The sequence below is a fragment of the Chamaea fasciata genome, unplaced genomic scaffold, assembly GCF_029207755.1.
Source record: "Chamaea fasciata isolate MVZ Bird 193981 ecotype frontalis unplaced genomic scaffold, bChaFas1.0.hap1 SCAF_1, whole genome shotgun sequence".
NCBI classification, from domain to species: domain Eukaryota; kingdom Metazoa; phylum Chordata; class Aves; order Passeriformes; family Sylviidae; genus Chamaea; species Chamaea fasciata.
The window spans coordinates 688,776-710,262 of NW_027094086.1; the positions used below are offsets into that span (position 1 = coordinate 688,776).

Here is a 21,487-nt window from a genome sequence, read left to right on the forward strand (position 1 = left end):
AAAAAAAAAAAAAGGATAAGAGGAAAAAAAAAGCGGGAAAAGAAAAAGGGAAGGAAGGAGAAGGAAAAAGAGGAAGGGGGAAGAAGAGGAGGAGGAAGAAGAGGAAGAGGAGGAGGATGAAGAGGAGAAGGAGGAAGAGGAGGAAGAGGAGGAAGAGGAAGAGAAAGAGGAGGAAGAGAAGGAAGAAGAGGAAGAGGAGGAGGAAGAGGAGGAGATGGAAGAGGAGGAGGAAGAGGAGGAGAAGAAAGAGAAAGAGGAAGAGAAGGAAGAGGAAAAGGAGGACGAGGAGGAGGAGGAAGAAGAGGAGGAGGAGGAAGAAGACGAGGAGAATGAAGAGGAGCAAGAAGAGGAGGAGGAAGAAAAAGAGGAAGAGGAGGAGAAGGAGGAAGAGAAGGACGAAGAAGAGGAAGAGGAGGAGATGGAAGAGGAGGAGGAAGAAGAGAAAGAGGAGGAGAAGCACGAGAAAGAGGAAAAGAAGGAAGAGGAAGAGAAGGACAAAGAAGAGGAGGAGGAAGAGGAGGAGAAAGAAGAGAAAGAAAAAGTGGAAGAGAAGAAGAAAGAGGAGAAAGAGGAAGAGAAGGAAGAGGAAGAGGAAGGCGAAGAGGAGGAAGAGAAAGAAGAGAAAGAGGAAGAAGAAAATAAAGAAGAGAAAGAAAAAGAGAAAGAGGAGGAGGAGGAGGAGGATGAGGCCGAGGAAGGCAGGGGCAGAGGAGGAGGAGGAGGAGGATGACGAAGGCCAGCCCACCTGATCTCCGTCCCCTGCCTGTCCCCGCCCCTGGGGGTGACGCTCAGCTCCGCGTGTCGCCGGGCCAGCGCCGCCGCGCTCCGCGCCGCCACCGCCTCGTCCCCGAGGGCCACCGCCTGCGCCAGCCGCAGGGCCAGCTCCTCTGGGGACATGGGGACAGTGGGGACACCCGGGGGACACCCGGGGACACCCAGGGACACCCGGGGACACTCAGGGGACATTGGGGACACCCCAGTGCCAGGGCCACCGCCTCGTCCCCGAGGGCCACCGCCTGCGCCAGCCGCAGGGCCAGCTCCTCTGGGGACATGGGGACAGTGGGGACACCCGGGGGACACCCAGGGACACCCAGGGGACATTGGGGACACCCAGGGGACACCCGGGGACACCCCAGTGCCAGGGCCACCGCCTCGTCCCCGAGGGCCACCGCCTGCGCCAGCCGCAGGGCCAGCTCCTCTGGGGACATGGGGACAGTGGGGACACCCGGGGGACATTGGGGACACCCAGGGGACACCCGGGGACACCCCAGTGCCAGGGCCACCGCCTCGTCCCCGAGGGCCACCGCCTGCGCCAGCCGCAGGGCCAGCTCCTCTGGGGACATGGGGACAGTGGGGACACCCGGGGGACATTGGGGACACCCAGGGGACATTGGGGACACCCAGGGGACACCCGGGGACACCCGGGGACACCCGGGGACACTCAGGGGACACCCGGGGACACCCAGGGACACCCGCGGGACACCCAGGGGACATTGGGGACACCGGGGGTGGCACCCAGGGACCCCCGGGGTGGAAAGGGGACACTGGGGACACTGAGGGGACGCCGGGGGTGTCCCCAGGGTGGAATGGGGACACTGGGGACACTGAGGGGACACCGGGGGTGTCCCCAGGGGCGGGAGTGGCTGAGCCCAGGACACAGGGGCCAGCGGGGACAGGAGGTGACACCGCGGGAAGAGCTGCCCCCATCCCCCCCCCATCATCCCTGCCGAGGTGACACCTGGGGACACCGCCAGGGGTGGTCCCGGGGGGCGTGTCCCAGCCGCCGGAATTCCCGGAATTCCCGGAATTCCCGGAATTCCCGGCTACCTGTCTGGGCCAGCTCCAGCAGCCGCGCCTCCTCGGGGTCCCGCTCCTCGTCCTCGGGGGGTGGTGGCACCGCCGATGTCCCCGTGTCACCCTCGGGGGCTGCGGGGGGGGAAGGGGGCGGGGCTGTCGCTGATGACGTCACCGATGTCCCCGCCCGGGGGGGACGCGGGGACACGAGCGGGGGACAGCGCAGGGCCACGGGGGTCACCCGGCCCTGTCCCCGTGTCCCCAGCCCCGTGTCCCTGTCCCCAAGTGTCCCCATCCCTGTCCCCAATGCCCCCCATGTCCCTGCCGCCAGAACTGTCCCCGTGTCCCCAAGCCCTGTCCCTGTGGCCCCAAGTGTCCCCAGGTGTGTCCCCAGGTGTCCCCAGGTGTCCCCAAGTGCCCCCAGGTGTGTCCCCAGGTGTCCCAGCAGTGTCCCCAGGTGTCCCAGGTGTGTCCCCAGCTGTCCCCAGGTGTCCCAGGTGTGTCCCCAGGTGTCCCCAGGTGTCCCAGCAGTGTCCCCAGGTGTCCCCAAGTGCCCCCAGGTGTGTCCCCAGGTGTCCCCAGGTGTCCCCAGGTGTCCCCAGGTGTCCCCAGGTGTCCCCACCTCTGCGGGCCTCCCTCAGGGAGCTGCTCAGCACCGTCCACCACTGCTGCGCCTCGCGCTCCTCGGGGAACCGCAGCGCCACCACCGTCCCCTCCGTCCCCTCCTGCGTCCCCGCGGGGGCTGGTGTCGCCGATGTCCCCAGGGATGTCCCCGATGTCCCCAGGGCCGTCCCCGATGTCCCCAGGGCCGTCCCCAGGGGCGGCAGCTGCAGCTGGTGGCTGGCGGGGCCGCACACGTGGTAGGAAACGTCCCGCAGGTCAAACTCGGCCACGGGCTGCGGGGACACGGGGACAGGGACAGGGGGACAGGGGGACACGGGGACACGGGGACACGGGGACAGGGACAGGGGGACAGGGGGACAGGGACAGGGACAGGGACAGGGGGACACGGGGACAGGGACAGGGGACAGGGACAGGGACAGGGGGACAGAGGGACAGGGACAGGGGGACACGGGGACAGGGACAGGGGGACAGGGACAGGGGGACAGAGGGACAGGGACAGGGACAGGGACAGGGACACGGGGACAGGGGGACACGGGGACAGGGACAGGGGGACATGGGGACAGGGACAGGGACAGGGGGACAGGGACAGGGGGACAGGGGGACAGGGACAGGGGGACAGGGGGACAAGGGGGACAGGGACAGGGAGACACGGGGACAGAGAAATGGGACAGGGACAACAGAAGAGCAGGGTCACCACGGGGTCACCACGGGGTCACCACGGGGTCACCACGGACTCGGGTCACCCTCAGACCCACTGGGGTGCCCTGGTCACCCCTGGGTCACCCCTGGGTCACCTTTGGGTCACCCCGGAGGTGACAATCGGGAGAACGCCGGTAAAAACGCCGCCCCCCCGCCCCCCGCCATGTCCCCGGGCCCCTCCCCTCCCCCTCACCGCGCCGCCCCCCGCCTCCGCCAGCCGCAGGCCCAGGCGGAAGCGCCGCCGCCCCTGGGCTCCCGGTGCGACGCTGAGCTGCAGGCGGAGCGCGGCGCCGGCGGAGGCGGCGGGCAGGAGGCGGCAGGGCTCGGCCAGCTCGGCCCGGGCCGCCATCAGCACCGTGGAGGCGGCGGGAACCGGGCCGGGCCCGGGCGCTCCGGGCGCCGCCATGACGGCGCCGCCGCCACTTCCGGCTTCCCGCCCGCGTCCCACGGTGGCCGACGAGGGTCGGTTGCCGAGGGGGAGGAGCGTTTCGCGCTGGCCGCGCCCCCCCCGGCGCGGCTGTGATTGACAGCTGCTCCCCCCGTCTTTGTCCGCGCCGGCCAATCAGAGCGCCGAGCGCCCCCGCGGTGGGCGGGACCGCGGGCTCTACGCGGAGCGACGTCGATAGCAGCCAATGAAATGCGAGCGTTGCGGTGATTGCCAGGCGCTGTGACCAATGGGATGGCGGGCCGCCGGCGCCCCTCGGGCGGGGCGGGCGCGGGCGGGGCGGGGCCGCCGCTGTTGCCGTCCGGTGCCGCAGGAGAAGGTCGCCCGCCCGCCCGCTCGCTCCGGGGCCACTCCCGGCATCTCGCTCCCGCCGCTCCCGCCGTCCCGAGCACTCGGGGACATGTCGAGGTGGGCGGAAGCCCGGTGGGCCGGCGCCGGACGGCGGACGGCGGCCGCGGCGCGCTCGCCCTCCTCGAGCTTTCCCCGGAGACGCCTCCTTTTACACGCGCCCCGAGCCTGAAGGCGCTGCCGCGGCGAGGAGGCACCGACAAGGAGCGGGACGCGCCGGTGAGTCCGCTCGGCCTGCGCGCCCCCTTCCCCTGCGCGCCCTGACGCTTGGCGGACCACAGCTCCCGGCGTGCCCCGCGCCGCCCAGGCGCGGCCCGCCACCGCGCGCTGCCGCGGGGCAGGATGGGAGCGCTAGTCCGGCCGGAGCGGGGCTGCGCCGCTCGCGCGGGGCATGCCGGGAGCCGTAGTCCGCCCAACGGCGCTCTGCCGGGCGCCGCGCGGGGCATGCCGGGAGCCGTAGTCCGTCAGTGGCGCTCTGCCGGGCGCCGCGCGGGGCATGCCGGGAGCTGTAGTCCAGCGCGCGGGGCACGCCGGGACGCCGCTTCCTGTGGCGCCGCCCGGGACCGGGGAGAGACTTTTCCGCGTCTTTTTCTTCCTCTTTTTCCTCTTTTTTTCTCTTTCTCTTCTGTTTTTTGTTCCTTCTCTTTTCGTTTCTTCCCCTTTCCCTCTCCTCCCGCGTTTCTTTTGGTTTTGTTTTTTCTTTCTTTTGTTTTTTTCCCGTTTCCCCCTTTTTTTTTGTTGTTGTTGTTGTTTTTTTATTTCCTGTTTCTTCTCATTCCCTTTTCCCCCGCAGGGGTTGGAAAAATCCCTCCCGGTGCCCCTCACATCCCTCCCCTTCCCCTGCAGCTGCTGCACCGGGAATTTCTCCGGGAATTTCTCCGGGAATCTGCACCGGGAATCGCTGCGGGAGGATGAAGCTGCTGGAGAATTCCAGTTTCGAGGCCATCAACTCCCAGCTGACCGTGGAGACGGGCGACGCTCACATCATCGGCCGGTGGGAAATCTGGGAATTCTGCCCCCAAAAAATCCTCCGGGAAATTTGGGAATTCTGGCCCGAAAAAGCTCCGGGAAATTTGGGAATTCTGTCCCAGTTTATCCCAGTTCATGCCCAGGGAATTCAATCCCGGCCTCTCATCCTCTTCCAAACAAGGAGCTTTGTCCCAAAATCCCATCAAACCGATGGGAAACCATTCCTGGATCCCAAATCCTTTCCGTTTTTCCCAAAAAATCCTTGGGAAAAAGCCCTGGAAAAACCCCTGGGAGGGCTCTGGGATCCCCTGGGATATTCCTGGTCATTCCCTGGATGGTTTTCCCTGGTTTTTCCCCGTTTTCCCTGGAGCAGGCCCTGGGTGGTTCTCAGGGATCCTCTGGATCATTCCCTGGGTGGTTTTCCCTGTTTCTTTTCCCCGTTTTCCCTGGAGCAGGCCCTGGGTGGTTCTCAGGGATCCTCTGGATCATTCCCTGGGTGGTTTTCCCTGTTTTTTCCCCGTTTTCCCTGGAGCAGGCCCTGGGTGGTTCTCAGGGATCCTCTGGATCATTCCCTGGGTGGTTTTCCCTGTTTTTTCCCCGTTTTCCCCGGAGCAGGCCCTGGGGGGCTCAGGGCTCCGTGTTTCCCGCCCAGGATCGAGAGCTACTCGTGCAAGCTGGCGGGCATCGACAAGCAGCTCTTCAAGCAGTTCTGCCAGGAGGGGCAGCCCCACGCCCTGGAGGCGCTGTCCCCGCCCCAGACCGCCGGGATCAGCCCCGGCAGGTGCCGCCGCCGCGGTCGGGATCGGGATCGATCGGGATCGGGATTGGGATTGGGATCAGGATCGATCGGGATTGGGATTGGGATCGGGATTGGGATTGATCGGGATTGGGATCAGCCCCGGCAGGTGCCGCCGCCGCGGTCGGGATCGGGATCGGGATTGGGATAGGGATTGGGATCGGGATTGGGATTGATCGGGATTGGGATCAGCCCCGGCAGGTGCCGCCGCCGGGGTCGGGATCGGGATCGGGATCGGGATCGATCGGCATTGGGATCGGGATTGGGATTGGGATCGGGATCGATCGGGATTGGGATTGGGATCGGGATTGGGATTGGGATCGGGATTGGGATCAGCCTCGGCAGGTGCCACCACCGGGATCGGGATTAGGATTGATCGGGATTGGGATTGATCGGGATTGGGATTGGGATTGGCATTGGGATTGATCGGGATTGGGATTGATCGGGATTGGGATTGATCAGGATTGGGATTGGGATCGGGATTGGGATCAGCACCAGCAGGTGCCGCCGCCGGGATCGGGATCGGGATCGGGATCGATCGGGATTGGGATCGGGATCGGGATCGATCGGGATTGGGATCGGGATCGGGATCAGGATTGATCGGGATTGGGATTGGGATTGGGATTGGGATTGATCGGATTGGGATTGGGATTGGGATTGATTGGGATTGGGATCGGGATTGGGATTGATCGGGATTGAGATTGATCGGGATTGGGATTGGGATTGATCGGATTGGGATTGGGATTGATTGGAATCGGGATTGGGATCGGGGTTGGGATTGGGATTGATCAGGATTGGGATTGGGATCGGGATCGGGATCGTGATTGGGATCAGCCCCGACAGGTACCAGAGCCGGGATCGGGATCGGGATTGATTGGGATCGGGATTGGGATTGGGATAGGGATTGGGATTGGGATCAACCCCAGCAGGTACCGGGGCTGGGATCCGGGATTGGGATTGAGATTGATCGAGATTGGGATTGGGATCGGGATTGATCGGGATCGGGATTGGGATTGGGATTGGGATTGATCGAGATTGGGATTGGGATCGGGATTGGGATTGGGAGCAGCCCCGGCAGGTACTGGAGTCGGAATCGGGATTGGGATTGATCGGGGTCGGGATTGGGATCAGGATTGATCGGGATTGGGATTGAGATTGGGAGCAGCCCCAGCAGGTACTGGAGTCAGGATCGGGATTGGGATTAGGATTGGGATCTGGGGATCTGGGATTGGGCTCGGGATCAGGATCCGGGATCGGGATTGGGATCCAGGCACCAGGATCGGCAGCGGGATCACGGGATCTGGGATCAGGATCTGGGACTGGGATCAGGGGATCAGCCCCGGGGTCAAGACCAGGATCCGGGATCAGCCCCGGCAGGTACGGGAGTGGGATCGGGGATCAGGGGATCCGGGATCAGCGCTGGCATTGTGGGATTGGGATGCCGCATTCCCTGATGACACTGGTGACACCCTGGTGACACCCTGGTGACACTGGTGACGCTGTGGTGACACTTGTGACGCTCTGGTGGCGTTGGCGACACCCTGGTGTCCCCCCCAGGCCGGGGGACAGTCCCCTGAGCGACACGGTGTCCCTGTGACACTCTGCTGACACTGGTGACACTGTGGTGACACCGGTGACACTGATGACACTGTGGTGACCCTGGTGACACTGTGGTGACACTGACGGCGTCCCCAGGCCGGGGGACAGTCCCCTGAGCGACACGGTGTCCCTGTGACACTCTGCTGACACTGGTGACACTGTGGTGACACCGGTGACGCTGTGGTGACAATGGTGACACTGTGGTGACCCTGGTGACACTGTGGTGACCCTGGTGGCACTCCGGTGACACTGGTGACCCCCTGGTGACATTGGTGACGCTGTGGTGACCCTGGTGGCACTGTGGTGATCCTGGTGGCACTGTGGTGACACTGATGACACTGTGGTGACCCTGGTGACACTGTGGTGACACTGACGGCGTCCCCAGGCCGGGGGACAGTCCCCTGAGCGACACGGTGTCCCTGTGACACTCTGCTGACACTGGTGACACTGTGGTGACACCGGTGACGCTGTGGTGACACTGACGGTGTCCCCAGGCCGGGGGACAGTCCCCTGAGCGACACGGTGTCCCTGTGACACTCTGCTGACACTGGTGACACTGTGGTGACACCGGTGACGCTGTGGTGACACTGACGGTGTCCCCAGGCCGGGGGACAGTCCCCTGAGCGACACGGTGTCCCTGTGACACTCTGCTGACACTGATGACACTGTGGTGACCCTGGTGGCACTGTGGTGACCCTGGTGACACTGTGGTGACACCGGTGACGCTGTGGTGACACTGACGGTGTCCCCAGGCCGGGGGACAGTCCCCTGAGCGACACGTGCAGCCGCAAGACGCTGTTCTACCTGATCGCCACCCTGAACGAGGCCTTCCGACCCGACTACGACTTCAGCGCCGCCAAGAGCCACGAGTTCAGCCGCGAGCCCAGCCTCAACTGGGTGGGCACTGGGACACACGGGGGGACTGGGACAAACTGGGACAAACTGGGACACACTGGGGGGACTGGGGGGACTGGGAGGGACTGGGGGGACTGGGACAGACTGGGGGGACTGGGGGGACGGGGAGGGACTGGGACACACTGGGACACACTGGGGGGACTGGGGGGACTGGGACAAACTGGGACACACTGGGGGGACGGGGAGGGACTGGGACAAACTGGGACACACTGGGGGGACGGGGAGGGACTGGGACAAACTGGGACACACTGGGGGGACGGGGAGGGACTGGGACACACTGGGACACACTGGGGGGACTGGGGGGACTGGGACAGACTGGGACGGACTGGGACACACTGGGGGGACTGGGGGGACTGGGAGGGACTGGGACAAACTGGGACACACTGGGGGGACTGGGACAGACTGGGGGGACTGGGGGGACTGGGACAGACTGGGACGGACTGGGACACACTGGGGGGACTGGGAGGGACTGGGACAAACTGGGACACACTGGGGGGACTGGGAGGGACTGGGGGGACTGGGACAAACTGGGGGGACTGGGACAAACGGGGGACTGGGGGGACTGGGACAAACTGGGACACACTGGGGGGACTGGGAGGACTGGGACAAACTGGGACACACTGGGGGGACTGGGGGGACTGGGACACACTGGGACACACTGGGGGGACTGGGACAGACTGGGACGGACTGGGACACACTGGGGGGACTGGGAGGGACTGGGACAGACTGGGACACACTGGGACACACTGGGACACACTGGGGGACTGGGACAGACGGGGGGACTGGGACAGACTGGGACAAACTGGGGGCACTGGGACAAACTGGGGGGACTGGGAGTGACTGGGGGGACTGGGATGGGACGGGAGAGCCACAAGTTCCGCCCACACCCCCATTCCCGTGTCCCACATCCCCATTCTTGTGTTCCCATGTCCCACGTGACCGTGTCCCCATGTCCTGTGTTCCCCATGTCCGTGTCCCGTGTCCCCGTGTCACTCACCCATGTCCCCGTGTCCCCATGTCCGTGTCCCCATGTCCCCGTGTCACCGAGCCGTGTCCCTGTGTCACTGAGCGGTGTCCCCGTGTCCCCATGTCCCAGTGTCCCCGTGTCACCGAGCGGTGTCCCCATTCCCATGTCCCGTGTTCCCCGTGTCACTCAGCTGCGTCCCCGTGTCCCGTGTCCCCATGTCCGTGTCCCCGTGTCCCTGTGTCACCGAGTGGTGTCCCCGTGTCACTCACCCGTGTCCCCGTGTCCCCATGTACCGTGTCCCCATGTCCATGTCCCCGTGTCACTCACCTGTGTCCCCGTGTCCCGTGTCCCATGTTCCCCGTGTCCCTGTGTCACTGAGCGGTGTCCCTGTGTCACTCAGCCGTGTCCCCATGTCCCGTGTCCCCATGTCACTGAGTGGTGTCCCAGTGACACTCAGCCGCGTCCCCGTGTCCCGTGTCCCTGTGTCACTCACCCACGTCCCCGTGTCACTCAGCCATGTCCCCGTGTCCCCATGTCCCGTGTCCCTGTGTCACCAAGCGTGTCCCCGTGTCACCAAGCAGTGTCCCTGTGTCACTCACCCTGTGTCCCCGTGTCACTCAGCCGTGTCCCCGTGTCACCGAGCGGTGTCCCCATGTCCCGTGTCCCCGTGTCACTGAGCGGTGTCCCTGTGTCACTCACCCATGTCCCCGTGTCACTCAGCCGTGTCCCTGTGTCCCCATGTCCTGTGTCCCCGTGTCACCGAGCGGTGTCCCCATTCCCATGTCCCGTGTCCCCGTGTCACTCAGCCGTGTCCCCGTGTCCCCATGTCCCGTGTCCCCGTGTCACTCACGCTGTGTCCCCGTGTCACCGAGCGGTGTCCCCGTGTCACCGAGCGGTGTCCCCGTGTCACTCAGCCGTGTCCCCATGTCCCGTGTCCCCGTGTCCCCATGTCCCGTGTCCCCGTGTCACCGAGCGGTGTCCCCGTGTCACTCAGCCGTGTCCCCATGTCCCGTGTCCCCGTGTCCCCATGTCCCGTGTCCCCGTGTCACCGAGCGGTGTCCCCGTGTCACCGAGCGGTGTCCCCGTGTCACTCAGCCGTGTCCCCATGTCCCGTGTCCCCATGTCCTGTGTCCCCGTGTCACCGAGCGGTGTCCCCGTGTCACTCAGCCGTGTCCCCATGTCCCGTGTCCCCGTGTCACCGAGCGGTGTCCCTGTGTCACTCACGCCGTGTCCCCGTGTCACTCAGCCGTGTCCCCGTGTCACCGAGCGGTGTCCCTGTGTCACTCAGCCGTGTCCCCATGTCCCGTGTCCCCGTGTCCCCATGTCCCGTGTCCCCGTGTCACCGAGCGGTGTCCCCGTGTCACCGAGCGGTGTCCCTGTGTCACTCACGCCGTGTCCCCGTGTCACTCAGCCGTGTCCCCATGTCCCGTGTCCCCGTGTCACCGAGCGGTGTCCCTGTGTCACTCGCCCTGTGTCCCCGTGTCACTCAGCGGTGTCCCCGTGTCACCGAGCGGTGTCCCCATGTCCCGTGTCCCCGTGTCACTCACGCCGTGTCCCCGTGTCACTCAGCGGTGTCCCCGTGTCACCGAGCGGTGTCCCCATGTCCCGTGTCCCCGTGTCACCGAGCGGTGTCCCTGTGTCACTCACGCCGTGTCCCCGTGTCACCGAGCGGTGTCCCCGTGTCACCGAGCGGTGTCCCCGTGTCACTCAGCCGTGTCCCCGTGTCCCCATGTCCCCGTGTCACTCAGCGGTGTCCCCATGTCCCGTGTTCCCGTGTCACTCAGCCGTGTCCCTGTGTCACTCGCCCTGTGTCCCCGTGTCCCCGTGTCCCGTGTCCCCGTGTCACCGAGCGGTGTCCCCGTCCCCGGCAGGTGGTGAACGCCGTCAACTGCAGCCTGTTCTCGGCCGTGCGCGAGGATTTCAAGGCGCTGAAGCCGCTGCTGTGGGACGCCGTGGACGAGGAGATCTGCCTGGCCGAGTGTGACATCTACAGGTACCGGGGCGGATCCCGGCCCTTCCCGGGGAATTCTGGGGCATTCCCGAGGGATCCCGGCCCTTTCCCATGGAATTCCAGCCTTTCCTGAGGGATTCTGACCCTTCCCTGAGGGATTCCAGCCCTTTCCCGAAGGATTCTGTCCTTTCCCGGGGAATTCCAGCCTTTCCCATGCAATTCTGATCCTCCCCATGGAATTCCGGCCCTTCCCGAGAAATTCCAGCCTTTCCTCAGGGACTTCAGGCCTTCATGGGGGATTCCAGCTTTTCCCATGAAATTCCAGCCCTTTCCTGTGGAATTTTGGCTTTTCCTGAGGGACTCTAGCCATTCCCCAAGGAATTCCGGCCTTTTCCCGTGGAGTTCCAGCCCTTCCTGAGGGATTCCAGGGATTCCCAAGGGATTCTTTCCTTCCCTGTGGAATTTTGGTCTTTCCTGTGGGATTCCCGCCTTCCCTGATGGATTCCACTCTTTTCCCCCGGAATTCTGGCATTTCCCAATGAATTCTGGCCTTTTCCCCATGGGATCCCAAACTTTCCTGAGGGATTCCAGCCTTTTCCCATGGAATTCCAGCCTTTCCTGATGGATTCTGGCCCTTCATGAGGGAGTCTGACTCTTCCCGAGGGATTCCGGCCTTTCCCGAGGGATTCCAGCCCTTCCCGTGGAATTCAGCCTTTCCCAACCCCCAGGAATTCCCAACCCCCCCCCCAGAATTCCCGTTTTTCCCGTTTTTCCCAGCTACAACCCCGACCTGGACTCGGATCCCTTCGGGGAGGACGGCAGCCTCTGGTCCTTCAATTATTTCTTCTACAACAAGAGGCTGAAGAGGATCGTCTTCTTCACCTGCCGCTCCATCAGGTGAGCCCCCAATTCCCGGGAATTCCCCGCAATTCCAAGGGGATTTTCCCGCAATTCCAAGGGGGATTCCCTGGAATTCTGAGGAGGATTCCCCAGAATTCCTGGGGTCTTTCCCAAGGGGATTCCCTGGAATTCCAGGAGCCATTCCTGAGGGGATTCCCCGGAATTCCAAAGGGATTCTCTGGAATTCCAGTGGTTGTTACCAACGACATTCCCCACAATTCCAGAGGCTCTTCCTGAGGGCATTCCCTGGAATTCTGGGGGGTGTTCCCGAGAGCATTCCCCAGAATTCCAGAGGCCGTTCCCAAGGGGATTTCCCCAGAATTCCAAGGAGATTCCCTGGAATTCTGGGGGCTGTTCCCAAAGGGATTCCCTGGAATTCCAAGGGTCATTCCCAAGAGCATTCCCCAGAATTCCAGGGACATTCCCAAGGGGATTTTCCTAGAATTCCCAGGGGGATTCCCCAGAATTCCGAGGGGGGATTCCCTGGAATTCTGAGGGGGATTTTCCCACAATTCCGAGGGGGATTTTCCCACAATTCCAAGGGAATTCCCTCGAATTCTGAGGGGAAATTCCCTGGAATTCTGAGGGGGATTTTCCCACAATTCCGAGGGGGATTTTCCCACAATTCCAAGGGAATTCCCTCGAATTCCGAGGGGATTCCCCAGAATTCCGAGGGGAGATTCCCTGGAATTCTGAGGGGGATTTTCCCACAATTCCGAGGGGGATTGCCCCACAATTCCAAGGGAATTCCCTGGAACTCCGAGAGGATCCCCCAGAATTCCGAGGGGGATCCCCCCAGAATTCTGAGGAGATCCCCCAGAATTCCGAGGGGAGATTCCCCGGAATTCCGAGGGTGATTTCCCCACAATTCCAAGGGAATTCCCTGGAATTCCGTGCCCCGTTCCCCCCGCAGCGGCTACACCTACACCCGCGCGGACACCGGGAACGAGCTGGACATGGACCTGGGCGAGGGCGACGCCGGCAAGGGCGGCAGCGGCGACCCCGAGGGCGGCGGCATCGAGGAGGACAGGTGGGCGGGGCCGGGGCGGGGCGGGCGTGGCCCAGGTGAGGCAGGTGACCCTGCCCGTGCCCTCGCTGCAGGCTGCAGGTGATGTGCATGTGAGATTCCCGCCGGCATCCGGGACGTCGGGATCGGAACCGGCAACGGGGACCGGGAACGGAACTGGGAATGGGAATGGGAATGGAACCAGGAATGGACTGGGAATGGAACCAGCACTGAAAATTGGACTGGGAATGGAACCGGGAATGGAACCAGCACTGGGACTGGGAATGGAACCAGCACCAGGAATGGGACTGGGAATGGAACCAATGGAACCAGCACTGGGACTGGAAATTGACTGGGAATGGAACCAGCACTGAAAATGGGACTGGGAATGGGACTGGGAACTGAACCGGGAACGAGAACGGACCCAGGACCAGGAATGGGACTGGGAATGGACCCAGAACCAGGAATGGGACTGGGAATGGATCCAGAACCAGGAATGGGACTGGGAATGGATCCAGAACCAGGAATGGGACTGGGAACCGAACCAGGACCAGGAATGGGACTGGGAACAGAACCAGGACCGGGAATGGGATTGGGATTGGACCCAGAATCAGGAATGGGACTGGGAACGGATCCAGAACCATGAATGGGATTGGGAACGGACCCAGAACCAGGAATGGGATTGGGAACGGACCCAGAACCAGGAATGGGACTGGGAACGGACCCAGAACCAGGAATGGGACTGGGAATGGAACCAGCACTGAGAATGGCGCCAGGAAAGGACCTGGGAATGATGGAATCGGCACCAGGACTGGCAACCAAACCAGCATTGGCACCGGGAACAGAACGGGGAAAGGACCCGGCCCTGTCCCGGCACTGCTGGTCCTTCCTGAGCCGTGTCCCCCCTCCCGGTGTCCCCGTGTCGTCCCCCCCCCCCCGGACACTGGAGCCCCCCCAGGAATCCCGGAGCTCCGGGAAGCTTTTGCTGCACTTTATGGCTCCTGCCCTCGGCTGCACTGATCCCCATCCCACCTGTCCGGGCTCCATCCGTCCATCCCGGGGGAAAATCCCAAATCCCACCCCCCAAAAACTGCCTCCCCTCCCCATCCCCGCCCCGAGTCCGTGTGTTTCAAGAGTTCGGCTTTTGCTCTCCGCCTGCTCCAGCTCTGCTTTCCCTGCTGGGATCCATCTCACCTGGGCCAGGTGAGCCCGGCGCCTGAGGCGGAGGGGTCCCAACTGCGCCTCCCTTGGGCTCTGGATCCCGAAGATTCCATCCGCACTTCCCTTGGGATCTGGAGCAGGGGGATCCCACCTGCGCCTCCCTGGGAGTTGAATTCCAACGGAATGCGGGAGCGGGGGGGAAGCTCCGCTCTCATCCCGAGGGAGACGCTGGACTCTGATCCAGGCTCTGATTCTGGCCCTGTCCCCACTCCGGATCCGGGATCCGCCTGACCACGCACAAGGAGGGGCCGCTGAGCCCCCCCAGAGCCCTTCCCACCCCCCCCAAGTTGGGGGGCGGTTCTGTGGGGATCCCGCTGTTCCCACCAGCAGCTCTCCCAGCCTCAGGAGAAACCGGTTTCAATTTCAAACCTCCGGGAAATCGGGGTTTGTGCTCCCCCCAAATCCCCCCTCCCCGGGAAGTCGGAACTCCGCCCCAATAAAGGATTTCTGGGATTTGCCCCCCAATTCCTGGGGGATCCCCCTGGGGGAGGAGTCCTGGCCCAGGGTGGGGGGTCCCCGGGGTGCCTCCTCTGCTTTATCCTTTTTATCCTCTGCTTTAATATCAATCTCCTCCTCTTTATTATCGCTTGGTTTTCCGTTCTCGTGGAATCCCAGGGCGGTTTGGGTTTGGAGGGACGTCAGGAATTGAAGAACTCTTTTTTCAGAATTTAACGATCGCGTTGTTCATCGGCACCTTCCGCTAATCCCGGAGCTGGGGCCTGCGGTGACACCTCATGGGGTTCGTGTGCCCAACACACGGACGGGTCGCCCCGGAATTGTCACGCGCCGAGAAATGTCTCGGTTAAGGCGACAAATGTCTGCCCAGGAAGGCGGGAGTGGAAAGAGAAGACTCCTCCCTCCAAATGAGTGCGACCGCGAAAACCGTGGGAAAGGAGTAACGGTTCTTTGCTGGGGAATATCCGAGCCAGAGCGGAACGAACGGCGCAAGAACGGGGCGCTTCCCACGCGCTGAGCGCCGGCCGCTGTTCTGGGGTGGGTGTGACCACAGCCGGCGGGGGGCGCTGCGGTGACGCACCCACGGCCGGCGGGGGGCGCTGCGGTGACGCACCCACGGCCAGCAGGGGGCGCTGCGGTGACGCACCCACGGCCAGCAGGGGGCGCTGCGGTGACGCACCCACGGCCAGCGGGGGGCGCTGCGGTGACGCACCCACGGCCGGCGGGGGGCGCTGCGGTGACGCACCCACGGCCAGCAGGGGGCGCTGCGGTGACGCACCCACGGCCAGCAGGGGGCGCTGCGGTGACGCACCCACGGACAGCAGGGGGCGCTGCAGTGACAGGCCTGTGGCCAGCAGGGGGCGCTGTGATGACAGACTCCCAACCAACAGGGGGCGCTATGGGGATGAACACATGGCCAGCAGGGGACACTGTGGTGACGCACCCACGGCCAGCAGAGAGCGCTGTGGTTACAGCAGGGGATGCTTCAGTAAAGGACCCGCGGCCAGCAGGGGGCGCTGTGGCGACAGACTCGCAGCCAGCAGGGGGCGCTGTGGCGACAGACTCGCAGCCAGCAGGGGGCGCTGTGGTGATGGACACACGGCCAGCAGGGGACACTGTATTGAAGGCATTGTGGCCAGCAGGGGGTGCTGCAGTGACACACCCCGGCCAGCAGGGGGCGCTGTGGTAAAGGATTTTGGCCAGTAGGGGGCAGTAAAGGCATTGAGGCCAGTGGGGGGCGCTATGGTGGCAGACTCACAGCCAACAAGGGGCGCTGCGGTGACACACCCACGACCATCAGGGGGCGTTGCAGTGGCACACCAACAGCCAGCAGGGGGCGCTGCTGTGCGAACTCACGGCCAGCAGGGGACACTGTATTGAAGGCATTGTGGCCAGCAGGGGGCGCTGCAGTGACACACCCTGGCCAGCAGGGGGTGCTGCGGTGGCGGACTCGCAGCCAGCAGGGGACACTGTGGTGAAGGATTTTGGGTCAGTAGGGGGCACTGCAGTGAAGGCATTGAGGCCAGCAGGGGGCATTGCAGTGACACACTCACAGCCAGCAGGGGGCGCTGTGGTGGCGGACTCACAGCCAGCAGGGGGCGCTGCAGTGACACACCCCGGCCAGCCGGGGGCGCTGCAGTGAAGGCACTGAGGCCAGCAGGGAGCGTTGCAGTGACCCACCCATGGCCAGCAGGGGGCGCTGTGGTGACACACTCCTGGCCAGCAGGGGCGCTGTGGTGATGGACTCGCAGCCAGCAGGGGGCGCTGCAGTGACACACCCCGGCCAGCAGGGGGCATTGCAGTGACACACTCACAGCCAGCAGGGGGCGCTGTGGTGACACACCCCGGCCAGCAGGGGGCGCTGCAGTGACACACCCCGGCCAGCAGGGGGCATTGCAGTGACACACTCACAGCCAGCAGGGGGCGCTGCGGTGACACACCCCGGCCAGCAGGGGGCGCTGCAGTGAAGGCACTGAGGCCAGCGGGGGCGTTGCAGTGACACACTCACAGCCAGCAGGGGGCGCTGCAGTGACACACCCCGGCCAGCCGGGGGCGCTGCAGTGAAGGCACTGAGGCGAGCAGGGGGCGTTGCAGTGACCCACCCATGGCCAGCAGGGGGCACTGCGGTGAAGGATTTTGGGCCAGCAGGGGGCGCTGCAGTGACACACCCCGGCCAGCAGGGGGCGCTGCAGTGAAGGCATTGAGGCCAGCGGGGGCGTTGCGGTGACACACTCACAGCCAGCAGGGGGCGCTGCAGTGACACACCCCGGCCAGCAGGGTGCGCTCACCAGCTTTTCACACCGGTTCAGTTCATTTCCATATCAGGGGTTAATTATCTAATCACAGCTTCATTTAATGACGTCACGGTCCCCCCGTTTTCTCCCCCCGCCCTGATTCACTTTCATTCACCCTTTTCGGGGCCGCGGTGTCCTTGCTTCAGGCCCGGAAGGATCGTTTTGGCTCACCGAAATGCGAAGTGAGCTCGCTAACGCTCCGAACGGTGCTCAGAGGTGTTTGAAAGGTTAATTAGCGATTAACTGCCGCCACGAGGATTGTTTCCATTTCCGCGCCGATCCCTAATTAATTTCTCTTACGCGTCTTTGCCGTGGCGTGAACTTTCTTTACCGGACGACACGCAAAACTATTGATCACTCCTCAAAACCTTGGTGGTGGTTGCGCGTTTGCCGAATTTTGTTTGCCAGCTGCGAGGTGGGATTTTGGGGGAGAAAAAGGCGCAGCGGGCTCAACTTAAAAGTTTATTAACACGCAGTAAGGAAAAAAGAAAAAACCTAAAAGGAAAAGAAAATGAAGCTTTTAAAATCTTTCTCCTCCTCCTCCTCCCCGCAAAGTGTTCGCTTTCCTCCAAACAACGGAGCGAAAAAACCTGCGACTTTCAGGTTTTATCGATGATTCAGGAGAGGGGTCTCTTGTTTGCCATGAAAATTTTTTTTTTTTTTCTACTGGCAACCTTAAAAAAAAAAAAAAAAAAAAAAAAAAAGGGTTTTTGTGGGTTGGAACTTGCGCAGAAACCAACCCGGAGAAAAATCTGCTTTTTTGTGGTCTCCTCCCATGAGCAGTTCCCCAAGCTGCTCAGGGGCGCCGGAACTCGGGCGCTTAGGGCGTCACCGTTTAAAGATAAGCATTTCTTCCGGGGCAAAGAATTCGTCACTTCGAAGAACAGAGACGTTTTCTCGCTTCTTTCACCGGTGCCGGAGCTTCTCGTCTCTCTCTCTCTCTGTTCAGGCATCTCGTGGGACCACAAGAATCGCAGATTCCGATTCGATACAAAAACCCCACAAATCGTTGTCCCAAATGCATCGTTTGCCGTGATTTTAGGGAGAGTCGACCTCATAGAGTTCGTTTCCGTAACTCAAACAAGGAAGTCCAGCCGGCAGGCAACTCCTTCATCCTTCCTCTTCTAATTAATTCTAATTAATCCTTTTTCTCACTCTCTCCATCTGATCGTGGTGCGAAATCTTCTCTGGGCTCCATCACTTTGTTTTCACTCCGGAAGTTTTATCTGCTGGCAGGAAAGAGAGTTAAAGCTTGCCCAGGCTTCCTTCTGGCTTTTTTAAAATAAACCGTTCCAGAGCCCTGGGGGCAGATTAAACATGTGAAAAACGAGTTAGAAAAATTTATAATTTTAATTTAAAAAATTTAAAAATGGACGATTTAGGGGGCAGAAAAGCAGAGGTATCTCGGCCGTGGGTGCCTCACCAGGAAAGCACGCTCGCTCCTTCAAAATCCTTGTTTTTTACGGATGAACCTTTTACAAACGCAATTTTTTTTCAAACATTCCTTTGAGTCCAGCTGTTCCCTTGGGTTTTTTTGATCCCTCTTCCTTCGAAACTTTGCCCCGTTGCACCAAATTAACATTTTATTGCATAAAAACCCTTGTTGGCGCCTGGTAGTTTTTCTGATACCGGGAGATCAATGAATTCCTTCTTGGAGCTTTTGTTCCACCGCTGTCTGGATCGTATCGATTTCAGGACTGCGGAAGGATCTTCTCTCTCTGGGTCTTCTGGTTTGGTCAGTTTAGAGATTTCAAAGTGAAAAAAAAAAAAAATCTAGCCTTTTAACTGTTAACACCACGTTGCTATCAGAAAATACATTCGCCACCTTCCTAAACTCTATTGATAAATAATAGAGGACGATTATGCGCACAAGATTCGTTTTAATAATTGCGAAAAGCCAACGTTATAATGCGCGTTTATAAATTTAATCGAAAAGCACCCGGGCGAGCTTTGTTTGAAGCGGGTGGACGTGGGGTAGAATTGATTGGCGTAAAGAGCTGTCTGTAAGCTTCAGCAGCACGCTGTTGGCTGAAAAGTTTTTAAGATTCTCTGTAACGAAGAAATCGGCGGCTGCTGCTTTTTCGCAGTTGTCTCCACCCCGGTAATGAGGCTGATGGTTCTTTAAAGACTGAGAACAGCGGCTCCGGCAGTCCCGCCCTGTTCCTGACTTCTCCAAGGCAGGAAACGAGAAGGACGGCGGGAGTGAACGCAAAATGGGGGAGAGAACTCAAAATGGCGGGAGTGAACGCAAAATGGGGGAGAGAACTCAAAATGGCGGGAGTGAACGCAAAATGGCGGAAATGAACTCAAAATGAGAGGAGAGAACTCAAAATGGCGGGAATGAACTCAAAATGGGGGAGATAACTCAAAATGGTGGGAAGGAACTCAAAATGAGAGGATAGAACTCAAAATGACGGGAATGAACTCAAAGTGGGAAGATAGAACTCAAAATGGCGGGAATGAACTCAAAGTGGGGGAGAGAACTCAAAATGGCGGGAATGAACTCAAAGTGGGAAGATAGAACTCAAAATGGCGGGAATGAACTCAAAATGGGGAATGAACTCAAAATGGCGGGAATGAACTCACTCAGAATGGTGGGAACGAACTCATGCGAAATGGCGGGAATGAACTCAAAATGAGAGGATAGAACTCAAAATGGCGGGAATGAACTCATAATGGCCGGAATGATCTCACTCAAAATGGCGGGAATGAACTCAAAATGAGAGGAGAGAACTCAAAATGGTGGGAAGGAACTCAAAATGAGAGGAGAGAACTCAAAATGACGGGAATGAACTCAGAATGGGAAGATAGAACTCAAAATGGCGGGAGTGAACTCAAAATGGGGGAGAGAACTCAAAATGGCGGGAGTGAACACAAAATGGGAGGATAGAACTCAAAATGGCGGGAATTAACTCAAAATGGCCGGAATGATCTCACTCAAAATGGCGGGAATGAACTCAAAATGGGGGAGAGAACTCAAAATGGCGGGAATGAACTCAAAGTGGGAAGATAGAACTCAAAATGGCGGGAATGAACTCAAAATGGGGAATGAACTCAAAATGGCGGGAATGAACTCACTCAGAATGGTGGGAACGAACTCACGCGAAATGGCGGGAATGAACTCAAAATGAGAGGATAGAACTCAAAATGGCGGGAATGAACTCATAATGGCCGGAATGATCTCACTCAAAATGGCGGGAATGAACTCACTCAAAATGGCAGGAATAAATGCAAAACGGTGGGAATGAACTCAAAATGGGAGGATAGAACTCAAAGTGGTGGGAATGAACACAAAATGGCGGGAATGAACTCAAAACAGGGGGAATGAAATCAAAATGGGGGGAAGAACTCAAAATGGCGGGTATGGACTCAAAATGGCTGGAATGAACTCAAAAAGGTGGAAATGAACTCACTCAAAATGACAGGAATGAACTTAAAATGGCCAGAATAAGCTAAGTCAAAATGGCAGGAATGAACTCAAAATGGTGGGAATGAACTCAAAATGGCGGGAATGAACTCACTCAAAATGGCGGGAATGAACTCACTCAAAATGGCGGGAATGAACTCACTCAAAATGGCGGGAATGAACTCACTCAAAATGGAGGTTCCCCTTCAGGGGTGGACGCCATTTTGTGTGGAGCAGGGAAGAGGGATGGGATCGAAAGACGGTGGAACGTGGGGGAGGAAAGAACTCGAGTAGCACAGGTCAGTCCTGAAGAGGGAACAGACGGGGACGGGAGATGACAGAAGGTCGGTAGCACTTCTGCGCCCTTTGGCCGATTCCGTCTCCTCACCCTCCCTGAAGGGACAAAGGGTTAACAACGGGCCGGGGGTGGAATATACAAACTGGGAAAGAGAATTTCAGTTTGGAATATTTAAAAGGACCCCTTAAACTGAACAGAAGAGGGGGAAAAACTTAATGAATAAACTCAACTTCTCACATGGAACTACTCCCCCGCTAAAATTACAGCTTCCCCAACCCGCACACTGACGTTTCCTTCCAGCCTGGGAGATCACATTCCTCATGGCTGTCCCTGATGGAAAGGGATCATCCACCCACAAGACGCTAAAATGTAAAGCAACACAAAAATGCCTGGATCCCAGGCGGCTTCCCCGCGAACTGAAACTCAGGACCTGTGGTGGATCCAAACGGTCCAGAAGATGTCTTGTGGGGTTGTCAGTGCTGAGTCAGTCCTCCATCCCCTTGGAGGGTGTGGGGTCTCCCGTCGGCAAGAAGCTTAATAAAACTAAAGTCCTGCTTCACAGCTCTGTCCAGTGCCATGTCCAGCTCTGTCCAGTGCCATGTCCAGCTCTGCGCTCCTCAGGACAGGAGGGACATGGAGATCCTGCAGCAGGTCCAGCACAGGCTCTGAGGATGATGCAGGCACTGGTGCATCTCGCTCACCAGGCAAGGCTGCAGGAGCTGGAGCTGTGCAGCCTCAAGAGGACACACAGCTGACAGGGAACTTCATCCCTGTGTATGTGATGCCTTAGGATTTCCCT

At 60.4% G+C, this 21,487-nt stretch overlaps 3 protein-coding genes across 4 annotated transcripts; 2 read left to right on the forward strand and 1 right to left on the reverse strand.

The window, feature by feature from the left end:
- The first annotated feature begins 228 nt into the window (after positions 1-228).
- On the forward strand, positions 229-884 carry LOC136303604 (uncharacterized). Its single transcript, XM_066207237.1, has one exon. It carries the CDS (start codon positions 419-421, stop codon positions 728-730), a length of 312 nt encoding a protein of 103 aa, XP_066063334.1. The 5' UTR covers positions 229-418; the 3' UTR covers positions 731-884.
- Positions 789-3,564, reverse strand: SHARPIN (SHANK associated RH domain interactor). The gene is made up of 5 exons (XM_066203186.1): positions 3,311-3,564; positions 2,417-2,690; positions 1,828-1,926; positions 984-1,333; positions 789-887 (listed from the first exon to the last, which is right to left on the reverse strand). Exons 1-5 carry the CDS (start codon positions 3,521-3,523, stop codon positions 789-791), a joined length of 1,035 nt encoding a protein of 344 aa, XP_066059283.1. The 5' UTR covers positions 3,524-3,564.
- Positions 3,565-3,842: 278 nt separating this feature from the next.
- MAF1 (MAF1 homolog, negative regulator of RNA polymerase III) lies at positions 3,843-14,906 on the forward strand. 2 transcript variants are annotated; one of them, XM_066206791.1, is made up of 8 exons: positions 3,843-4,129; positions 4,704-4,904; positions 5,532-5,660; positions 8,027-8,171; positions 11,028-11,149; positions 11,885-12,004; positions 12,921-13,037; positions 13,109-14,906. In XM_066206791.1, exons 2-8 carry the CDS (start codon positions 4,822-4,824, stop codon positions 13,128-13,130), a joined length of 738 nt encoding a protein of 245 aa, XP_066062888.1. In that variant the 5' UTR covers positions 3,843-4,129; positions 4,704-4,821; the 3' UTR covers positions 13,131-14,906. The 2 variants fall into 2 exon arrangements, with proteins under 2 accessions (XP_066062888.1, XP_066062970.1); XM_066206873.1 differs by having other exon boundaries at positions 4,757-4,904.
- The last annotated feature ends 6,581 nt before the right edge of the window (positions 14,907-21,487 follow it).